We start from the raw sequence: 19,526 nt of genomic DNA, 5'->3' as shown, positions 1-19,526 counted from the left end.
CGAAGTGTTTGTCTGCACTGTGTGGGGCTCGAGCGGTCCACGTGGGAGCCGAAGCTCGCTCTCATGGCCCTGCGCAGCGTCATGGCCTCCGCCTTGTACCCTCTATGGCAGTGCTCCAGCGCGGCGCACGCCACCAGCCAGCAGCGAGTGCACGAGCTACTCGTTCTCCTCGGTGTCCTCGCTGCTGAAAAGCTCCGCCAGCTTGACGAGCTTCGGCACGTTGCACTCGTACAGCGCGGCAGAGTGCTATAAGCTCACCACGTACAGGCGCAGCGCGCGCTCGCGTGTGTCCTTGAGCAGCACCTTCGCGTACACGGCGTCCAGCAGCTGCGTGGACACAGTGAGCAACGCGTCCCAGCGTTTGGCGCGCTTCAGGCCCCGGAACGTCAGCTGCGTCAGGCGCACGAGCCCCGCGCAATGCAGGCAAACACTTCGTGTGCTTTTGGCGCGCAGTACCGTGGCTGAGCTGTTATTGCTTTAAGTGCCAGAAATGTTTTTTTGCTATTTGGCGCAGAATTTGGAAACGTTTCTGGGATAGTGCCAGCATTTGTCATTTCACCGAGTTTTTAGAATAGGCAATACAGCTGTAGTGTGAACTGTACACTAGCCACCTTAAGCAGTCGCGCGATTTAATTAGTCACGCACTGTTGCTTTAGTGACCGCACTAAAATGGGATCTTTTACAAATCTCCATATTTTGTATCAAAAAGACCGGTTTAGATCTCATCGAGACCTCTTCTCAAGTATGGTCGGTTCAAAGTTTAAACCGGTACTGTGCACAAAATATCGGTTTGAAATTTCCGATGTTAGACAAAAAAATCATTTCATCACAATTAGGTAGAGAGGGTCGACTAACAAGGGTGGACGGCGGTATCCCGACTTTTTGTACTGAACTGTCAAACATTGGCAATTAGTTCAGCCCAATTTTTTTTAACGTTTAGACCAAAGACAATGCTGAAAACATCTAAAAAAAATCAGCCATTTTTATGCTGAAAATCGTAGCTACCATCTCAAACGTTGTTCGATGGATAGTTTCACAAGGTTGCGCCTGACCAGCGTAGCTCGAGTCCGGAACCTCGGCCAACCCTTCACCATTCAAGCCTTATATTTTCCGAGAAATATTATTTTTCAGACCGGGTTACATATACTTACCCGGATATGGCAATACGGCGACGAGAGCAATTATGTAACGCGTGTTGAGTCTTCTCCTTTCACGTCTGCTTGCGGAGTCGTTCTTGATGATGGCCTAGTCTAGCGGAGCATCAACAAGCTGAGCCTGGCAAACTCCAAGGAGACGCGAGGCCCCATCCACTTCGTACAAGTTGCACTGCAACGCGCAGTCGTCCCATCCCGGGATCGCGGCGCTCGCCCTCGTCTCACCCCCATGTGTCGGCCTGGAACCCGGAAACGCGTAAAGTGCCCGAATGTGCGGCTTGCGACGCCCTCCACGTGGAATCGCAGCTCTCCGCCTTTACTGTACTGCTGTTCGCGCCTTGGCAGGCTTGCTGACTCAACTACGGACGTGCATGAAATCGCGTGCCCGGCTCAGTGTCGCATCAACCATGGCATTGGTGTTGGACGCCACGCTGTTCGAGCTGCAACGAGATACCGTAACTCGTCAATGTCTGCATTGAATGACCGCTGGTTCCCTTGACGCACCTGGTGAGTCAGGTACATTGAGCGCCACATAATGTATTGTGGCATATTCCACCAGCCATCTGCCATTGATTGAACTCAAATCCCAGCTCCGGCGACTGGTGCAGATTACTTCGACTGACCTAGTTGCAATCTGTCGACGAAGCCTCCAGTTGTTGCCGCTGCTCGTGTCTCTTGGGCGTTCACATCCCGAGATGGCGGTGCGACCACGATGAAAATGATCGCGACACCTTCTCTGTATTCGACCAATTCGACCACCTTCTCTGTACGTACTATGTAATCGACCATCGGGCTTTGTGCGGTTGAATCCACCGTGGATCGGTCAGCAGAGCGTGCGTGTGTTCCGCCCCATGAAAACCGCGATTCGCGGCGCGAAGCTTTCGGCGATGGTCCGCTCGTTCTTGACCTCCAGGGTAGCACCAGCTCATTCTTGAATTCGCCTCAGCGTGAAGTAAAGCAAGATGAAGCTCCTCTCGTCCACGATCGTGCTCGCTCTTCTCGTTAGCGCCGCCCAGGGTGACCAAATGGTCCGCCAGAGCACCAAGCTGAGGTGTAATGCCAAAAACAAGACCCCCTCGGTCTCCACCAGCACGGCAGGGTCGAATCAGTCTAACCAGCAATGGTCGAGCACGTCCAGCCAGACTGGCCAGACCGGTTGGACCCAGGCGCCTTCAACGGACTCGAACCCCTCTAGCGAGCAGGGATCAAGCGCGTCGACTCCGTCCTCGGACTCCAGCGATTCGACACAACAGGGCGAACAGGGATCGAGTGCGTCAACGCCTTCAACATACTCCAACCCCTCCAGTGAGGAGGGCTCGAGTGCGTCCATTCCGTCCACAGACTCCAGCGACTCAACGCAGCAGGGCTCGAGTGCGTCAACGCCTTCAACGGATTCCAACACCTCCAGTGAGGAGGGATCAAGTGCATCGACTCCGTCCACGGGTTCTAGCGATCCCACGCAGCAGGGCCAGCAGGGATCGAACAGCCAATCTACTCAGCAACAGTCATCGACTGCGTCAAGCGGAGCTACCACCACAACGTCTGCCTGCACGCTGACGGGTAAGTACTCCAAGGGCGCGGACGTGTCCTCGTGCAAGAACATCGTGATCAAGGACCTTAGTGTCCCCGCAAGCACCACGCTGGACCTCACTGCTGTCGCCAAGGGCGCGACCATCACCTTCGAAGGAACGACGACATTCGAGCAAGCCGAATGGGAGGGCCCTCTTGTTCTCCTGACGGGCACCGACCTGACCGTCACGGGTACGGGCACCCTTGACGGCCAGGGTGCACTGTACTGGAAGAAGGGCACGTCGATCACCCGCCCGGTGTTTTTCCGTTTGAAGCACGTCATGTCCTCGATGCTTAAGAGCTTCAACATCAAGAACTCGCCTTACCGCACGTTCAGCGTTCTCGACTCGGAGGACACCACTATCAGCGGCTTGACCCTCGACTCGAAGGCGGGTGACGGCGTCGCTAAGAACACAGATGGCTTTGACTTGAGCCGGAACAACCGCCTGACGATCTCGGGCTGCACCGTGTACAACCAGGACGACTGCCTTGCGATGCAGTCCAGTAACGACACTACCTTCACGGGCAACACCTGCAGCGGAGGCCACGGTATTTCCATCGGCTCTCTCGGTGGCGACTCGGTGACGGAGTCGGATACCGTGAGCGGCCTCACCGTCAAGAACAACAAGATCATCGACAGCGTGAACGGCATCCGTATCAAGACTATCATCGGCAAGCAGGGCTTGGTTACTGGCGCCATGTACACCGGCAACACACTGTCGAATGTCAAGAACGCCATCGTGATCCACTCAGACTACAGCAAGGACAAGGGCGGCTACACCGGCGACGCCTCCAGCTTGGTGGAGATCAAGGATATCACTGTTTCGGGACTCTCGGGCACTGCTGACAAGATCTACGACATCCTTGTCAACCCGAAGGTGGTCTCTAGCTGGACCTTTTCGGGCATCTCGGTGAAGGGTGGCTCGGGCAGCTGCAGTGGCGAGCCGAGCGGCGTCAAGTGCTAAGGAACCAAGAGCTATGATCATTTTATGTAGATATGTTTAGTGAGCTTGCAAATGGATGGTAGTACACAAGTAACGTAATTGAGATGATGTCTGCGGATGGAGTAGACATCGTTACCGTTCAAGTCGGTTAGAGGCTTACGTTGCCCTCGGGCCTTTCGCCACACTGCGACTCGATTGTGGCACAGACCTCACGAAACAACACCTCGGTGGCAGTCACGCTTGCTGCACCGTCACCCTTACGATCATAGTCGTAGCCTGGGATCCAGATGAGTCCGTCGTGAATAACTCGCACGAATACGGGCACGCGTCTGTGGATGAACTGCTTGTACCCGCGTTGTTGCCAACGCTCAAGCAGCATCCTAGCATTGGCTGAAGGAGAGCGGCGGTGACCGCGAATAGTCCTCGTTTTAGTTGTCGATGCCTCCTGATCGATTCCTAGACCATAGCCAATTCCACTGCCATCAGCAATCCGCTCGTCATCCAGCACGAAATCCAACGTTTCAGTAAGCGCTGCGACGAAGCACGTTGAGATCTGAACGGGGAGCGGCAGGAAGACCGAAGCTATCAGAGGGTGGATCTGCACGCGCGAGACGCTCGAATACTCTGGAACGCGGCGTAGGTCCAAACCTGCTTGCTTCGCGCGCCGTCGGACGGTACCAACAAACTCGTCCGCCGCAATTCCACTGCACGCCAACCAGCGAACATCCAAATGAAAACACCGCGTTATGTTCATTGTTTCCTCCACGCGCATCATAACCCACTCCGTTCGCGAGTCCTCGAATTTTGAGACAGATGATGCTGATATCGACGCCTTGCAAGCCATCTTAAAGCTCAGCATGCGATTTCCGCTGAGCGGTGGAGCTTTTCCAGCATCATGCGGTGCATCTGTCTGCTCTAGTACCATGTTGATACTGATGTTTTCGAGATCGCCAAATTCCGAAGGAGCAACACGAGACTGTAGAAACTCAATGAACTTGGTAAACTTTGCTGCGTAGGCTGTTGGGGACTCGGTATCGACTCCAGCTCCGTCCTTCGTAATCACAGGGGGCACGATAGCAAATCGAATTCGGCGACATTTCATCGTGTCCGCCATATCGTCGAGGTAACCGCATAGCAAGTTATCCAAGGCATTCCAGTTATCTTCCGGTTGTGGATACCGATTAAATATCTGTTGATGCGGCTGGAAGGACTGAGTAAGGCCAACCCAGAGGGAGTAGTTGTACGAAGTGTACGCAACTTCGGGGTCGTGGGGTTCACGCTGGACAAATCTCTTCACTTCGACGGTTTGTCGCTCCGCGTCGTAAATGAGCTGGTGGATACGATGCCCCATGCTCAGGTGATACACTCTTCGTCGACTCTCAGGAGACGACTCAGTTCCCATTAACGATGCAGTGGAATCGCAGCTGGACACGAGTTGAAAGTCTCGAGCTAGCCGCTGGCAGATCATCTCGATCAAGAGCTCGTCGTGATTCCTATATCGAGGCACGCACTCGATCGCTGGAGCCTGCGTCGCTGTTGTAGGGATCGTCACCGTGTAAAATGCTTCGGTATACCCTTGGCGCAATTCTTGCGGGGACGGAAAATGGTCGGTCGTTAGCGGCAGGATAGCTGGAGACGTTAAACTTGTCCAGTTCGGTCCGAGGAATACAGGATCGCTATCTTGTGTTGCAAGTTCCCCTGAAACTTCGTTAGACGGGCGATGACCAACGTGGTTTGACACTGGAAAGAGGTGGCTCCATCGCCTTCGATCGTTCGATAGACGTTGAGAACCCTGGCCTCTGGAGTACCGGAACGGATTTACAGCAGCTTTCCGGTGGTCAATCGGTGCCATAGCGAGATCTGTAGCAGACGAAGCCTTGAAACTCAGACTTCCAGGTATCAGCGATGTCCGGAACAACTCGGATTGGTTTCTACGCAAGCCTCCTTGAGGAGAGCCTGGGTTACTGAGGCGCCGCTGATTGCTCGTCAGTTTTCCCGTGAATCCGTCCTTGCCAGGCGGAGAATATGCCGGAGATCGACCAGATGTCGATGGTAGTTCCTTGGTCATGGTCGCCGCTCGTGTAAGCGGCCGAAAACCTTCATCTCGATTTTCCCCCGGGGTGCCATAGAGAGTGCGATTCATATTAGAGGAGGACGACGACTTCGTTGTAAAGCTCAAGTTGTGCCGACGCTCCATGGAACTGCTTAGCATGACTTCCAGGGAAAACGAAGGGTTGTTAGCTTCTGCTCTCGGTACTGAGCGCGACGTGATGGGGATTCCAGAAGAATGTAGAGCTTTCTGCTGAGTGCTGCCTGAAACCGTGGTCTGGGATATCTTACTCGGCGATTTGCCACTGGGTTTTAATTTCCGCGGCGAAATCAGTGTTTGAATCATGCTGGTACTTTCACTGGGAAGAAATGCACTCTCCTTCCGAAAGCTGGCATTGTTGCCGCTGTTACTGCGTTCTCGAGTTCGATCGGCTTCTTTCTTGGCATTGCGAAGAAACCACTCGAGATGGCCGTCGCCGTATCCACCGATGGTTGCGCTGGTGGCACTGTCGTGTTCGTCGTGGCTTTCCAGGGGAACAAAACCAAGTCGCCGATCTCGAACGCTCCTCCCTGTGGTAGATTCGCCGTCTCGCACCAGTGGTGCAAATACACTCTCGTCATATTCCTGAAGTGCAGCTCGCGCGTGCAGGCTGGCGCTGAGATTTGTAGTGGAGCGCAGCTGTCCCGATGCGAGAATGGGATCGAAGTCAGGGGACCGGCTTAGCTGCAGTTGTTCTGGTGGTGGGGCAGATGATGCCGAATCAGGAAGCTCGCTCGTCTCGAACAACAATCGGCTTTGGCTGCCAACAATCCAGATCGACAAGGGAGCTCCGGTCGTGACGGACACCTCTCCATTCGAGCTGGCAGTAAGATCTTCGTCAACTTCATTTGGATCACAAGTGGAGGCAACACTGAGACCGAAGCTGGGCGCGTTTTGCGAGGTTCTCCGCATTAAATTCCGCAGCGTGACAGGAAACTCCAATTTCTCGGACGGCGACGTGACATCGAACATACGAAATGATGGCAGGGGGTTGAATTGCTGGTTTCGTTTGATTTGGCACTCGCATGATTGCCATCCACGCAGATTTTGCTGAGAAGGTAAAATGTTTTGGCTCGGGCTCGAGGGTACAGGAGATTCAATTGGCACGTAAATGTTGCTGGACCGCCCGCAACCGCACCCAAAGTCCAAGAACGTGATGTTCACCCAATGCGGTACATCGTACGTGAGTTTTTCCCTATTATCCCCGGCTGGATCAGCTGAAGTGACACTATCACTGAGTCTTGCTGGGGTGGAAGAGCGACGTAGGACTTCACTGCCGCCAGCTCGTACCCACTCGGGGCTCTTCGGCTGAGAAGTCGACATCAGGCTTGAAACACCTTGAAACGAAGACGCAGTCTCTAACGATTTGGACTCCTCGCTTGCACCAGAAACTTCACTATAGGAAAATTTGCGCCCGAAGCTGGGCTCTTCGGGATTCACAACTGCAATCTTTCCTGACGGTAAGTTGCGGTGAATGAACAGCGGGACGACATGCAACGGCGGTGTTGTCAGCGAGATCATGTCCATTCCCACCCCGTTGTCCATCATGCGTTGCTCGGTGATCTCAGCCAGCTTCCGATCGACGTTGAAGATGCTGCAGCCAGCCGTCATCATGACGATACCCTGTCCAGTGCGGCTTAGATCGCGGTCCATGTAGTGTTTATCCAGCACATTCAATGTCACATTGATGGCTTCCAGGATGTTGCCGTCTTTGGCTCGAGACGGCATCCCGGACGGTAGCTTTGTCCACTTCACATACACATCTTCACATCCAGAGTTGGAACCATCAGCATTTTCCTTGTCAGTACCGAGCGTCGTGTTCTCCTCGGACGCTTTTTCTGTCGTGGTGCTGACAGGCTTGGGGCATCGACAGATCTCGTACTTCGCGGCGGAAAACTCTTCTGGGGTGCGCCACCGATGCATCTCGTAGTAGGTGGCGAACTCCTTCTTGAGCAGAAGCAGCAAGCGGCTCCAGTCTGGCCCCGTATAGTTCATGACCACCACCTTGTAGAAATCCTCGTAGTATCGCCCCGAAACGGGGTCGACGTGGATCGTGGGGCCGTAGCCGTTGGCCATATTGATGCCCGGCGCGCCACAGCCAGGACCAAAGCCTTGTCGTCTCGGGTCCGAGAAGGGGGCTCGCCTCGGGTCGAATCCGTCCGGGAACTGGTTGGCGTCGTAGAAGCTCCTGGAGAAGGCGATGATCGTAACGGAGTGGCTCACGGAGCTCTCGCTCCACTTGTCGATGAGCACGCGCAGCAGGTGGTGCAGCAGCTTCTCATAGTAGATCTCTCCGTCGGGCGCGAACTCCCACATCTCAGTGCTCATCTGCACGAGCCAAAAGAGGCGGCTGGACCTGGAGCGCACGACGATCTTGGTGGCGTCTCCGATGACGCCGCAGTCGAGCTGCGTGTTGTCGGCTAGCACGGCGTCCACCTGCGAGCGGATGCCAAGGCACTCGACCGTGCGCCCCACGTAGACGCACTGGCCCAGCATGGTGACCTTGAAGCGCCAGATGTCGGCGCGCGACAGGAACTGGTCCTTGAAGCTCAGCTCCACGAAGTCCACGCACACGTCACGCTGGTCCACGCGCCGCACGGTGACGGGGCGGAAAGCCTCCAGCCCGAACTGGGCCGCGATCTCGCGCGCGACGCTCACCTGCAGCTTGCCGCGCACGGGCGCGAGCGACTCGACGGTCAGCACGAGCCGCGGATGCGATCGCTCCGGCTGCGCGACCTCCACCAGGTCGTGCAGCTTCACGTCCGGGAAGACGTCGGGGTTCAGCACCAGCAGCTCGCCATTGCGGAACTCGGGCGCGTGCACCACCAGCGACAGCGCGTCGCGGTCGCTCGTGTTGCGCCGAGTGCGCCACATGCCCCGCACTTCAACTATGATACGTGCGACCCGTCGACGGACATGGCTACATTCGTCTCCTCGCTCGCTCACTGGCCGAAATCCGACGCATACAACGCGCAAGTCAATTATCACGACGCATACTCAGACACGCCACCCCCTTCCTGCCTGCCTCGTCGCCATGAGCGCCGACGCTATGACGGCGCCGGCGTCGGCCGAGAGCGACGTGGAGCTCATGCGCACCATCCTGGGCGAGCACGTGCCGCAGAGCGTGATCCTCACGTGCCTCAACGCCTGCGCCTTCGACGTGAGCGCCGCGCTCAACTGGTACTTCGCCGAGGTGGCGGCGGCCGCGTCCCCCGCCGCCGCCGCCGCCGCCTCCGCCTCCTCAGCCGTGGCGCAGCGGCCCGCGGCGGCCGACGCCCTGCCCAGCATCCAGTCCGGCCTGAGCCTCACGCTGCACCCGCGCGCCATGGAGGGGATGGTGAGCAAGTCGGAGGCCTACTACGCGACGCTCACGCGGGGCGACCCGGCCTACGACATGCTCACGCCCAGCAACGACAAGTTCCTGACCATCCGCCTGCGCAAGCGCGGCTGGCGCACGGGCGCCTTCCTGGGGATGCCCTCGCCCGCCACGCAGAGGCCGTTCTTCGCCAACGGAGACGTGGTCACGCTCGAGTGCAACGGGCTCTGGCTCAAGGCCAGCTCGCTCAACCGCATGCTGCAGTGGAAGGCGCCGTCCGAGGACGACCGCAACAAGTTCGTGATCCGCGGCCTGCCGCTGGGCAAGAACCTGGCTCCCGGCGACTACTTCTTCCTCACGAGCTACAAGTGGAAGGACAAGGAGATCGTGCGCAGGGACGAGCGCCCCGTCGGCATCAGCAGCTACAACACCAACGTGCACCGTTGCTTCCTCGGGCTCGAGCGCATCAAAACGTACGGCGTCGGTTGCTGTCCCGTGACTGTGTATCTGACATGGTCGTTGTGCATCTGACATGGTCGCTGTTGTCGTTGTTGTTGTTGTTGTAGTGCGAACCAGCGCTTGTATCTATACGCCAAGCTGACGCAGAACGCGGTCAAGAGCCTGCCGAAACTCGACGACCCGGTGGATGTCAATCACCTGACGATCAGCGTCATGGGCACGCCCACGTCGACGGGAAGCATCACCCTACGCGAGCAAAACCATTCGGTGCGTGGGGGTTTAGACTTAGATCCATGCCAAGAGCGTTTGTTGCTGACTTCTGTTCTTGGTGATGCTGGCAGCGGAGGAAGGACTCCATTTCCGACGAGATCCAACTCACAAATGCCAAGATCGAGCAGATGGCAAACATCATCGGTACCGACGTGTCTCGCGATCGACTAGCCAACTTTTTGGACGGCGCAGGTGGGGATGTGCAAGTGGCGCTGGAACACTATTTTATGAGTGTATCGACACCAGCACAAGATGCCACGTCGAGCAGTGCACCGGCTGCACTACAAATTCCAGTCAGAGACTCAGCGACCTGCCTTGAAGAGGCCCAAGCGCGCGTACACGCTGAAGCCCAGGCAAACCACGACCGACGGCCTCAAAGCCAGACCATTTTGGGTATCCCGTCTATTGCTGAGCCACTCCCATCGCCGAGCACGGAGCCGGTATCAATCCCACCCCCAGGTAGCACGAAGACAAAACACGGGGTTGTTGTGACGCCCCCACGCCCGCCCTCCGTCGATGTCACGAGCACTTTTGTTGGAGAGCCATCGCCTGGAATGCCGCCCCCAGTACCCTCTCCGATCCCGTCTCCGATTCCGCCCTCCATTACTTCAATATCAGATAGCGGCATGTCTCCGGTTCCTGTCCCTTTATCTGCCGGTGGTAGAGCTTCTGTGCCTCGAATCACGGAGGGTGAAGAGTTCGTGGACGAAACCGACTATACGAAACACCAGGAGCAAATGGAGCAACAAATGACACCACAAGAACAACAAATCTCTCATCAAGAGCAACAAACTCGTGTATCCGAGACACTGTCAGAGGCGGAAAATGAGAGGGCAGAGGCGCTAACGATTCAGGACTTCGAAATGCTGAGTGTGCTGGGCAAGGGTAGTTTCGGTGCCGTGATGTTGGTGCGCTTCAAGAAAGATGGCCGTGTATTTGCTCTCAAGATTATCAAGAAAACTAATATGGACCAGGCTGACGTCCAGAACGCGATGGAAGAGCGACAAATTTTGCAGCGCATCCACCACCCGTACATATGTGGACTTGTTTTCGCCTTCCAGACCAATGAGCGTCTCTACCTTGGAATGAAGTACTATGCGGCTGGAGATCTTTTCTACCACCTGAATATGAAGGGCCGTCTGGGTGTGAAGGACGCGAAGCTGTACGGAGCAGAACTCGTGCTAGCCATCTCGTATCTTCATGAACTCAACATCCTTTATCGCGATCTCAAACCATCCAACGTCATGATCGACTCGGAGGGCCACATTGGCGTGGTCGATTTTGGGCTATCAAAGCAGCACATTTATGGCAGCAGCTTTGGCGTGAAGACGCTGTCGGGCACGGCTGAATATGTAGCACCAGAAGCCCTTGCGCAGTCTGCGGACGGATCTCGTAACTACGGCAAAGCGTACGACTGGTGGAGTCTCGGCGTCGTTATCGTACGTACTGTGCCTTTGCTACCGATTCCTGCCGGCTATTGCTAACCCTCGTGCTGTTGTTTGATGCAGTACGAAATGCTCGTGGGTGAGTCACCATTCTACGATGAGAACGAACACAAGATGTTAAGCCGCATCGCGTACTCGGATGTGGTGTTCCCGTCGGACTTCCCACGAGATGCATACGACCTGGTCAAGGGGTTGCTGTGTAAGGACCCGAAGCAGCGACTCGGATCAGAGCGCATGGGCGGCGTGGACGCCATCAAGCGTTGCAAGTTCTTTAGGCATATTGACTGGGACAAGTTGTTGCGGAGAGAAGTCAAGGCTCACTGGACCCCAAAGCTCAGCGGCGAAACAGACACCCGATATGTGGACCCCGAATTCATCGATGAGGGTCCACCTTCAGCGGCGTACGACCCGAGCGCCGAGGCGAGCAACTCCCTCAGCAAGCGCTTCAGCCAGTTTTCATTCAATTACAATCTCGGGTGAGACGTGGACAAACAAAAGATCCTTTACTACGCAAACTAGACCCAGCGTTTTCGCCGTGCGTTGTGTGTTGCTTCTTGTGCCGATAGCTGATGATGCCCGCTTCTCGCACTCAGGTCTCGGACTTCAGAGGTCGGTTCATGAGCACCTCCTGCAGCTGCTCGCGCTTGACATGGCCCTTGATCATAGCGTTGACAGTGCGGAAGATCGGCAGATCCAGGCCGCACTGCTCGGCGAAGTAGACGGCGACCTCGGCAGTCGGCACGCCCTCCACGGTGGTCTCGCGAAGCAGGTCCTCGGCCTTCTCGCCCTGGATGAGGCGCAGTCCGAACGTCCGGTTGCGCGACAGACTGCCGAAGGCCGTGAGCATGAGGTCGCCGATGCCCGAGAGCCCCGAGATGGTAATCGGCTGGCCGCCCATGGCCAGGCAGAGCTTCTGCAGCTCGAGTGAGCTGCGCGTGACGTAGGCGGCGAGCGTGTTGATGCCGTAGCCGGCGCCCTCGACCATGCCGGCTCCGATGGCCAGCGGGTTCTTGAGCGCGCCGCCGAGCTGCACGCCCACAATGTCCTGCGAGCTGTAGATGCGGAAGTCGACGGTGGACAGTCGGCGCTGCACGTACACGGCGTGGTAGAGCAGCTTGGAGGCCACGACGACGGCCGACGGCGCGTTGTTCATGAGCTCGAGCGCGAAGGACGGGCCCGAGAGGAAGGCCAGCGGCTGGTCGCGGCCCAGCGCCTCCAGGATGGGCTCGGCCAGCAGCTGCTTGGTCTTGAGGTACAGCCCCTTGCACGTGACGACCAGCACGGCGTCCGCCGGGATGTCGTCGCGGTGCTGCGCCAGGAAGTCGGGCGTGAGCTGCGCCGGCAGACACACGATGACCATCTTGGCGCCGGCGGTGGCCTCGGCCACGGACGTCGTGGCGCGGATGTTGGGCAGCAGCTCGAACTGCGGGAACACGCGCGGGCTGCGGTGCGTGTCGTTGATGGCCTGCACCACGTCGGCGTCGCGCGCGTACACCACCACGTCGTGCTTGCGGCGCGCGGCCAGCGTCGACATGGCCACGCCGAAGGCGCCCGCCGCCAGCACCGCCACCTTGACCTTCTCCACCTCGGCCGACGGCATGCCGGCCATGGTCGCGCCGCCCAGAGACGCCTCCATGCGGGTGTATCACTTGCTGCTGCTGCTGCTGCAGGCGCTTGTCACGATAGGAAGTGAAAGCGTAACCGGATACCTATTATGTGGTGCACACCACACGATATTGAGTTTCGCAGGATTCCGGATAAAAATCTTCGTATCCGTATTATTGTGCGCGCCATTCGTTCAATGCGCTCAGTCGCCAATTTGCCAAGCCTCGATCAAGTGTAGATAGTGGTGTTATGCCTTGAGTCTTCCCCGTGACGAAACTCGACGGGGGCGGCCTCGGCTGCCCTCCAAGTCGTTCCAGCACCGCCTTCCCGGTGGTGTCCTCTCCCATCTCGTGGAGTGCGCCTCAGGTGCACGCTGATAGCGCTATCTTCTCTCCGAGGGAAGCACCTACTTCGTAGCATTGGTTATCTGGCCCGCAGCGTTGTCTCTCCTCCCTCGTGGGGGAGTGTGGGCCTCGTGGAGCTTGCCTCCCTCGTCTGTACGAGTGCTACCCGTCGGCTGTTGGTTCTCAACGGTGATTTCGGCGGGTCTCCCACTGCAGAGCGCGCGCGGGCCAACAGCAGATCAAGACCAGCATCATAGTACCCGATGCGGCGCATTTACCGCCCTCGTGTCTCCAATAGCTGGCACATACCGTCCAATTCCTTACGTCTACAGTTCCATTTCCTTTGCCTTTGCCTCTGCCCAAGTGACTAGAGCAGCTGCCTCGGCAGCATGCGCTCTCGTCGCGCAGCCTCTTCAGCGTCCCGCGCCGCCTGCCAGTGCCCGTCGGGCGTCATGATCGACGACTGGTGCACGTGGATGGCGGCCGAGGGGCTGCGGAGCACCTTGAGCAGCGTGGAAACGAGGTTCACGCGCGACTCGAAGGCGAACACGCGGCCCTCGCTGTCGAAGTTGAGCACCAACTCCATGGGCAGCGCGCCGCGTCTACCCACGAGCTTGTCGACGATCTCGCGCTCGTGCGAATCCCGCAGCGACTGCGAGAAGAGCGCCGGGTACAGGAACTTTAGCGTGTCCAGCGTGAACGTCGCACCTAGCTCGCCCGTGGCGTGAACCGTCACGGCGCAGCGCGGGTCGTCGTCGTTGTCCACGAGCCGCACCGAGCAGAGCTTGAACGTCAGCCCCTGGTGGAACGTCGTGTACTTCTCCCACTGGTCCATGAAGGCCTGCATGCCCTCAAAGTCCCGACACAGGATGTCCGGCCGGAAGACACTGGCCATGAAGCGGTCGGTGGAGCTGCTGCGCTCGACATCCGCCGAGTCATAGCCCTGCGCGAACTGCAGGAAGTACTCGCGCGTGAGGTCGAGCGCTACGACCGAGCTGTTGGCTCGCCAGAGCAGCGTGGCCGAGTCGCGCAGCAGCGCTGACCGCTCCAGCGTCGCGATGTGAGACTGCAGCGAGCGGATGGAGGCGTCCAAGGTGGTATCTTCCGGCTCGGGCTCGGCCTCCACCTCGCACCGGCGACTGCGCTGCGCGTCCCGGCGACGCCTCGACGCGCAGTTCCGGGGCTGCGGTGCGCGTCGACGGCGGTGATCTCCGCTCGCAGCTCGCTCGGCTGGCGGGTGTCGCTGGCGATGCCTCAGGGTCACCACGCGAGCGAAGCGCCGCGCTAGTTGGCGAGCGACGTCCGAGTCCTGCGGCTGCAGCTCGCGCTCGGGCGGCGGCAGCGGTCCGTGGAACAGCGGCAGCATGTGATGTAGCTGCTGGCCAGAGATATCCGCGTCGGCGTCGGGAGAAATAAGAGTGGAAGCGATTGACCGCGCTCTCTAGCAGCTGGCAATCGTCGGAATGCTGACAGACAGCGGCGGCGGCCTCCTTCTTGCCTCACGAGTGCCCCAAGCTGAAACGAAGCGAAGCAGGAGTTGAGTGCGTGCCGGGCGTAGCGCTACCCTGGCCTCGCGCCGTCAAGCTGCGTTTTTGATTGTGGCTATTCCCGCTTGACTGCTGCCTGGCGAAAAGGGGCTCAGGTCGGATTCTATTTCGTAGGACAATCCTGTGGATCTGCTGTTGGACCCGCTGGACCACGAGCAAGCTGGTTGACGGCGCCAAGTCTTGGCGCCGTTGACATTTAGTGTCAAGCGCGAAGGCTCAAGGCGTCTTCAAATCCAGCCCTGCTTCGAAGACGGGTTGCTTGCCAGCGAGTCTACCTACGTTGTCGGTCGACGAGAAGCAGGCCGTTGTGGCGCGCGTGACACACCTATGACAACACTCGCAGGGGCCAGAAAGAGGGCGGGGTTGCGCTGGTTGCGGCGGCGGGCAGCAGCGCGTCCAGTCCAGGGAATCTCCGGCCATTGGAAGCTAACGCAACGTCCCGACGGCGCAACTTCAATGGCGGTTGCGTTGTCAAGCAGGAAGCGTTTGTCAGAGCTGAAGGTAAGTCCTGTATCGATCGTCCTCTAACTCACTTGCGGCGCGGCTGCTTGCTTACGTTCAGCGTACTTGAAAGGTGTCGTCACGGTGAACAGTTTGACCGTTGTTGCCTCCACTAGCTTCTTCGAGGGCTGCCAACAGCTGGAGGACTCTGTCAACGTGGCTTGTGTGCAAGGCTATAGTCGTGTATTCGACGCCTCCCCACCAATTCTTGATCCCCCTCTCCCCCGAGGTTCCTCCGAGACAAATTTCGAGAAGTTAAGGTAGTATCTAGCTAGCCGTGGATGGCTCCTCCACATAGAGATTTGATTGGGAACCGGAGAGGAAGGAGCTCTCCCTGTTCAATCGAGCTCTCACTTCAACTGGATGTTGCCTTTTACTAAGTACGATTCCATAGCAAAACGGACCAGCAGAGGGTCACTCGCTACAGTATCCCCATCATGGCCGCCCGAGCTCGCTCTTCCTACCAGCGCGTGCCCCCCGCGCAGCAGCACGAGAGCGACGAGAGCGACGGCGATGACAGCGACAGCGAGCTGCACGCGCAGCAGCGCGCAAGTCGGTCGCAGCGCGCGGCGCTCTGGAGCACGAGGCTGCACGCCTTTCTGTGGGTGGCGGCGGCCGGACTCGTGGCTTATGGCACCGACTTCTTCCGCGTCATCTTCACGGACGCGCGCATCAAAGGGTGGGCGCTGGTGCTGTGTAGTTCTAGGCTGCGGGGCCCATAGTTGCAAGCTAATCCGTCGCGTGCTGTGGCCGTGCAGGGGCTTCTTCCAGGTGGCGCTGGTCTGCACGGGCGTCAACGTCTGCATCACGGCGTACCTGGCCATCTACCTGCCCTACATCAAGCGCGTGCAGCTCGAGTGGAGCGTCTACTGCCCGCGGATGATCCCCACGGCCACGATCGTGGGGGGCGTGGCCACGTTCTGCTACATCTGCGCCTTCTGGCCGGTCTGGGGGCTGCTCACGCCCGGGCTGCTAGCCCTCTTCTTCATCGGCGCGCTCATGACAGCGCACTTCCTGCCCTCGATCTAGTACAGTACAATAGCATTCAGGAGAACCAAGCGCCGGCACGCGCGTATTATGGTGTAGCAAGGAGGAACCTAGGTAAATAAATAAAGGGCCGTCGTCCTCTACACTCCAGTTCTGTTCGCGCTTCAAGGAAGAATGTGGTTGCAGCCGCAGTGCGCGCACTTGATGCACAGAACGTCGGTGCCGTCGTCCAGGGACGCCTGCTTCTCGAAGGTGGGGTCCGAGTAACACAAGTCACTGCGCCCACACACAATAGCAAAGTTAGTAACATTGCAATCAGCAATGCAGCCCCGCCATTGCCCCGTACCGATGCGCCATGAAGGCGTTGACGATCTTGTCCTGGAAGTCCTCGAGCACGCTGTGGTAAACGTACTGGACGTGGAACGTAAAGCCGCAACCGCACGAGATGAAGGGCTCCGCCGCCCTGTCGTCCGAGTGCTCACGGAGGTACCCGGCCTTGCAGATCGGGCAGAGCACCGAGATGGAGCAGTCCTGCTCTTGCTGCAGCTCCAGCTCTGCACCATCGAAGCCAGCGTCACTGGCCACGTGCTGCAGCTGATCTTGCTGCGGTTCGCCGAGGTCCATGCCGGCCAGCATGGCCTCCAGCTCGGCGTCCTCCAGGCCGGCCATGTGCTCGGCCATGCGCAGCTCCTCTTCCTCCTCATCATCCCCCGTCTCGTGGCGCAGCGCGTCCTCCAGCGAGTGGACGATGTCCAGGTAGTCGCTCTCCTTCAGCCGCCCCAGGAGCAGCAGGTCGTCCACGGACAGCGCCGTCTGCTGCTGCTGCTGCTCACGGGCCACAAGGCGCTGCATCTCCTCCGAGACGCTCAGCGCGTCGGCCCGCCGCAGCTTGGCCAGCAGCTGGCCGCGGTCGCGCTTGAGCCGCTGCAGGCAGCGCTGGCGGAGCTGGTCCTTCCACGCGGGGGGCGACAGCGACAGACGCTTGAGCGGCGAGCGGTGCGGTGGCATCATGACTCTGCTGGGTCTTAGGCGGCCGATTATCGAGTGGCGACGCGTTTGGCGCGAAAGCGCCAGTTTTTTCCCGCCAGCCTTTAAATATCTACTAAGTACGATCCGAACCACCCAATCAAATCGCTTGGTTGGCCACTTCAACATCAATGTCCTGAGCATAATCGCTCAGCCGGTTATGGTGGTGATGTCAACGTGTCCGTGACTCTTGCGGGGCCCACCGCTAACACCTCGGGAGCTTCTGCGATGGGCGTGGGGCGGTGGACTCGAAGCGGCGGAATCGGCCGCGTTCGCCTCCTCCTGTGTCTGGTGGATGAGGCGCACCAATTCCGTCTCCGTGATGCTGTGCAGCAGCAGGAACGTGGCGTACTTGGCCTGCAGTTGCTTGAAGGCCGCCAGCTCGTCCAGCACGTCGTAGCGGAGGGCCTCGCTCCGCATCTGCTTGCGCGCCGCAGCCCACGCCTCGCGCCCTCGATCCCGATCGTCCGAGTACGTCTTGCGCTTCTCGGACAAGAGCTTTCGCAGCACAGTCACTTTGAGCTGGTGCGGAATCTTTTTCGACGATGGAGGCACGGGTACACTGGAGCTGGACGACAGTTGAAGCACTAAGGATTGCGACTGAGAGATCGGCGGAGGCGATTTCTGAGTCTTGCGTGGCGATCGCGTGGGGCTCTGGGTCTGTGTCGCTCCCAAGGTTGGTCGAACTGGCGACTTGGACTTAGGAGAGAGGTTCTGGCGGGTTGTGTACACGTCGTACATGACGAGTTGGAACTCTTCGCCCATGTTATTCTTCAGCTGGAGATCTTGGCGGACGTTAGCGTTCTCGGCTGCTCGCGGTCTATCTGACTTTCTAGAAGACGGGGAAGGTGGCAACAGTTGAAACTCAACCGAAGGAGAATTGGTGCTCGTTGAAGAGCACTGCCCTGGCGAGACCACGCTGATTGGTATGCGGACAGCACCTCCGTTCCGAAAGTGTCGATGCATGTCTTCTAGCTGCTTGTGCTGTTGACTTAATGGCCTCTCAGCCGCAGATCGTTGTAGCATATCGAGAAGCGTCAAACCTTTGCCTGAAGTTATTGCATCATCACCAGATTTGATTTGAAGACTATCAGGGCCAAACGAGAAAGCTACCGCTGGATGAGCACCGGTGATACCATGACGGCGTTTAATCTTGCGCTCCAGCTTCGCCCACACAAGAAGCAATAGCTTAATCCTCGCAGCCGTGATGGCCCGCCACGCGCGCCACATTATCTGAAAGTCACGGACGCGCTTCCTAAAGCGAAGGATAATGCGGCGGAATTTCACGTCTTGGAACTCAAACCACGCCGTAACAATTAGCGCCACGGCTTCTTTCCGCTCACGGTGGTGCTTTTGCACGAGCCACTCTCGGATGCTCCGCTGTAGCTTCAACACTGCCTGGATCACTATCGGCATTCGGAAAAATGCAGATGAGAGAGGTGTGCTAGGTGCAAAGCGCAGCAATTGGAGCGAGTTGCGCTTGACGAGAGTCCGCTGACGCCAATAACGTTGCAGTCGCTTGGCCATTATCACCCGCACAAGTGAACTGCGCTTCAGACGGAACTCGTGGAACTTGGTCAGCCACATCTTGGAGCTTTTAGCAAGCGCGACCACCAACAACCACTGGCTCTGCACGTGAACGCGTCGCGCTTGCTCGGCTCGCTGCTCTCGACGAATTTGCCAGCGGACCACGATACGGCGCACGTTTTCCTCTTTAGCAGCATCCAGCTCTTGCTTGCGCTTGTTAGCCTGGTGTACCTTGTGATCAGTCGCTGAAGGGAGTACTGGCGTCTGCGATGGCTTCTGCAACACCAGCAATGCCGGGTTGGCACGGTTCCTGGCTACTATATCGACACCATGGTCAGCGATATGCTGTTGCTTCTTCCAGAGCTGCAAGGCCTCCATTTGCTCCAATAACTGGGGAAGCGTGCGTAGCTCGTTCATTCGAGACACAAGGTTTCGTGAGCGTAGGGCGACTGCAGTTTCGTGCCGCATAATACTCCGCCGCGTTGGAAATCGATTTGTCGGGGTGGCAGGCTTTATGACAGGGACAAAAGCTGCCCCTGCTGTACCTGGTGGCGTCGAAGTAGCGCTTGGAGGGTGGAAGAGCGAAACGAGTAGCTTGTCAACCTCCTTGTTGTGATCTTCTCGACTGCGTAAAAGGCCACGTTCAGTCTCAGTTAGTGGTTGTAGTAATTCTCGGCGATGTAGGTGCTTGTGGTCCCTTGATAGCTGCTTTGCCGGCCTTGCTGCTGCCACACGCTGACTGT

At 58.1% G+C, this 19,526-nt stretch overlaps 8 protein-coding genes across 9 annotated transcripts; 3 read left to right on the top strand and 5 right to left on the bottom strand.

Annotated features, from left to right (window-relative positions):
- Positions 1-246: 246 nt before the first annotated feature.
- Positions 247-8,630, bottom strand: IUM83_06855 (DEP domain-containing protein; the record flags this gene model as incomplete). Its single annotated transcript, XM_067931088.1, has 4 exons — positions 247-390; positions 3,828-4,220; positions 4,316-4,371; positions 7,031-8,630. 4 exons carry the CDS (start codon positions 8,628-8,630, stop codon positions 247-249), a joined length of 2,193 nt encoding a protein of 730 aa, XP_067787096.1.
- IUM83_06856 (Endopolygalacturonase I) lies at positions 2,117-3,688 on the top strand (the record flags this gene model as incomplete). Its single annotated transcript, XM_067931089.1, has 1 exon — positions 2,117-3,688. The coding sequence occupies one exon, from the start codon at positions 2,117-2,119 to the stop codon at positions 3,686-3,688; it is 1,572 nt and encodes a 523-aa protein (XP_067787090.1).
- Positions 8,631-8,790: 160 nt separating the features above from the next.
- On the top strand, positions 8,791-11,726 carry IUM83_06854 (AGC/AKT protein kinase; the record flags this gene model as incomplete). Its single annotated transcript, XM_067931087.1, has 5 exons — positions 8,791-9,545; positions 9,639-9,798; positions 9,873-9,945; positions 10,618-11,240; positions 11,310-11,726. 5 exons carry the CDS (start codon positions 8,791-8,793, stop codon positions 11,724-11,726), a joined length of 2,028 nt encoding a protein of 675 aa, XP_067787145.1.
- A 109-nt stretch (positions 11,727-11,835) lies between these two features.
- IUM83_06853 (NAD-dependent glycerol-3-phosphate dehydrogenase) lies at positions 11,836-12,882 on the bottom strand (the record flags this gene model as incomplete). Its single annotated transcript, XM_067931086.1, has 1 exon — positions 11,836-12,882. One exon carries the CDS (start codon positions 12,880-12,882, stop codon positions 11,836-11,838), a length of 1,047 nt encoding a protein of 348 aa, XP_067787086.1.
- A 680-nt stretch (positions 12,883-13,562) lies between these two features.
- IUM83_06852 (uncharacterized protein) lies at positions 13,563-14,561 on the bottom strand (the record flags this gene model as incomplete). The annotated part of the gene is made up of 1 exon (XM_067931085.1): positions 13,563-14,561. The coding sequence occupies one exon, from the start codon at positions 14,559-14,561 to the stop codon at positions 13,563-13,565; it is 999 nt and encodes a 332-aa protein (XP_067787151.1).
- A 1,119-nt stretch (positions 14,562-15,680) lies between these two features.
- Positions 15,681-16,272, top strand: IUM83_06851 (Transmembrane protein; the record flags this gene model as incomplete). The annotated part of the gene is made up of 2 exons (XM_067931084.1): positions 15,681-15,922; positions 16,002-16,272. The coding sequence occupies 2 exons, from the start codon at positions 15,681-15,683 to the stop codon at positions 16,270-16,272; spliced, it is 513 nt and encodes a 170-aa protein (XP_067787087.1).
- Positions 16,273-16,394: 122 nt separating this feature from the next.
- On the bottom strand, positions 16,395-17,241 carry IUM83_06850 (RPA-interacting protein, C-terminal domain; the record flags this gene model as incomplete). The annotated part of the gene is made up of 2 exons (XM_067931083.1): positions 16,395-16,506; positions 16,577-17,241. The coding sequence occupies 2 exons, from the start codon at positions 17,239-17,241 to the stop codon at positions 16,395-16,397; spliced, it is 777 nt and encodes a 258-aa protein (XP_067787088.1).
- Positions 17,242-17,406: 165 nt separating this feature from the next.
- Positions 17,407-19,161, bottom strand: IUM83_06849 (RPA-interacting protein, C-terminal domain; the record flags this gene model as incomplete). 2 transcript variants are annotated; one of them, XM_067931081.1, is made up of 1 exon in its annotated part: positions 17,407-19,161. In XM_067931081.1, one exon carries the CDS (start codon positions 19,159-19,161, stop codon positions 17,407-17,409), a length of 1,755 nt encoding a protein of 584 aa, XP_067787162.1. The 2 variants fall into 2 exon arrangements, with proteins under 2 accessions (XP_067787162.1, XP_067787161.1); XM_067931082.1 differs by having other exon boundaries at positions 17,407-18,021.
- Positions 19,162-19,526: the final 365 nt, after the last annotated feature.

This window comes from Phytophthora cinnamomi (assembly GCF_018691715.1).
Source record: "Phytophthora cinnamomi strain GKB4 chromosome Unknown Contig62, whole genome shotgun sequence".
Lineage (NCBI taxonomy): Eukaryota > Oomycota > Peronosporomycetes > Peronosporales > Peronosporaceae > Phytophthora > Phytophthora cinnamomi.
The sequence above is the reverse complement of the archived record's forward strand: the minus strand, read 5'-3'. Positions and strand labels throughout refer to the sequence as shown.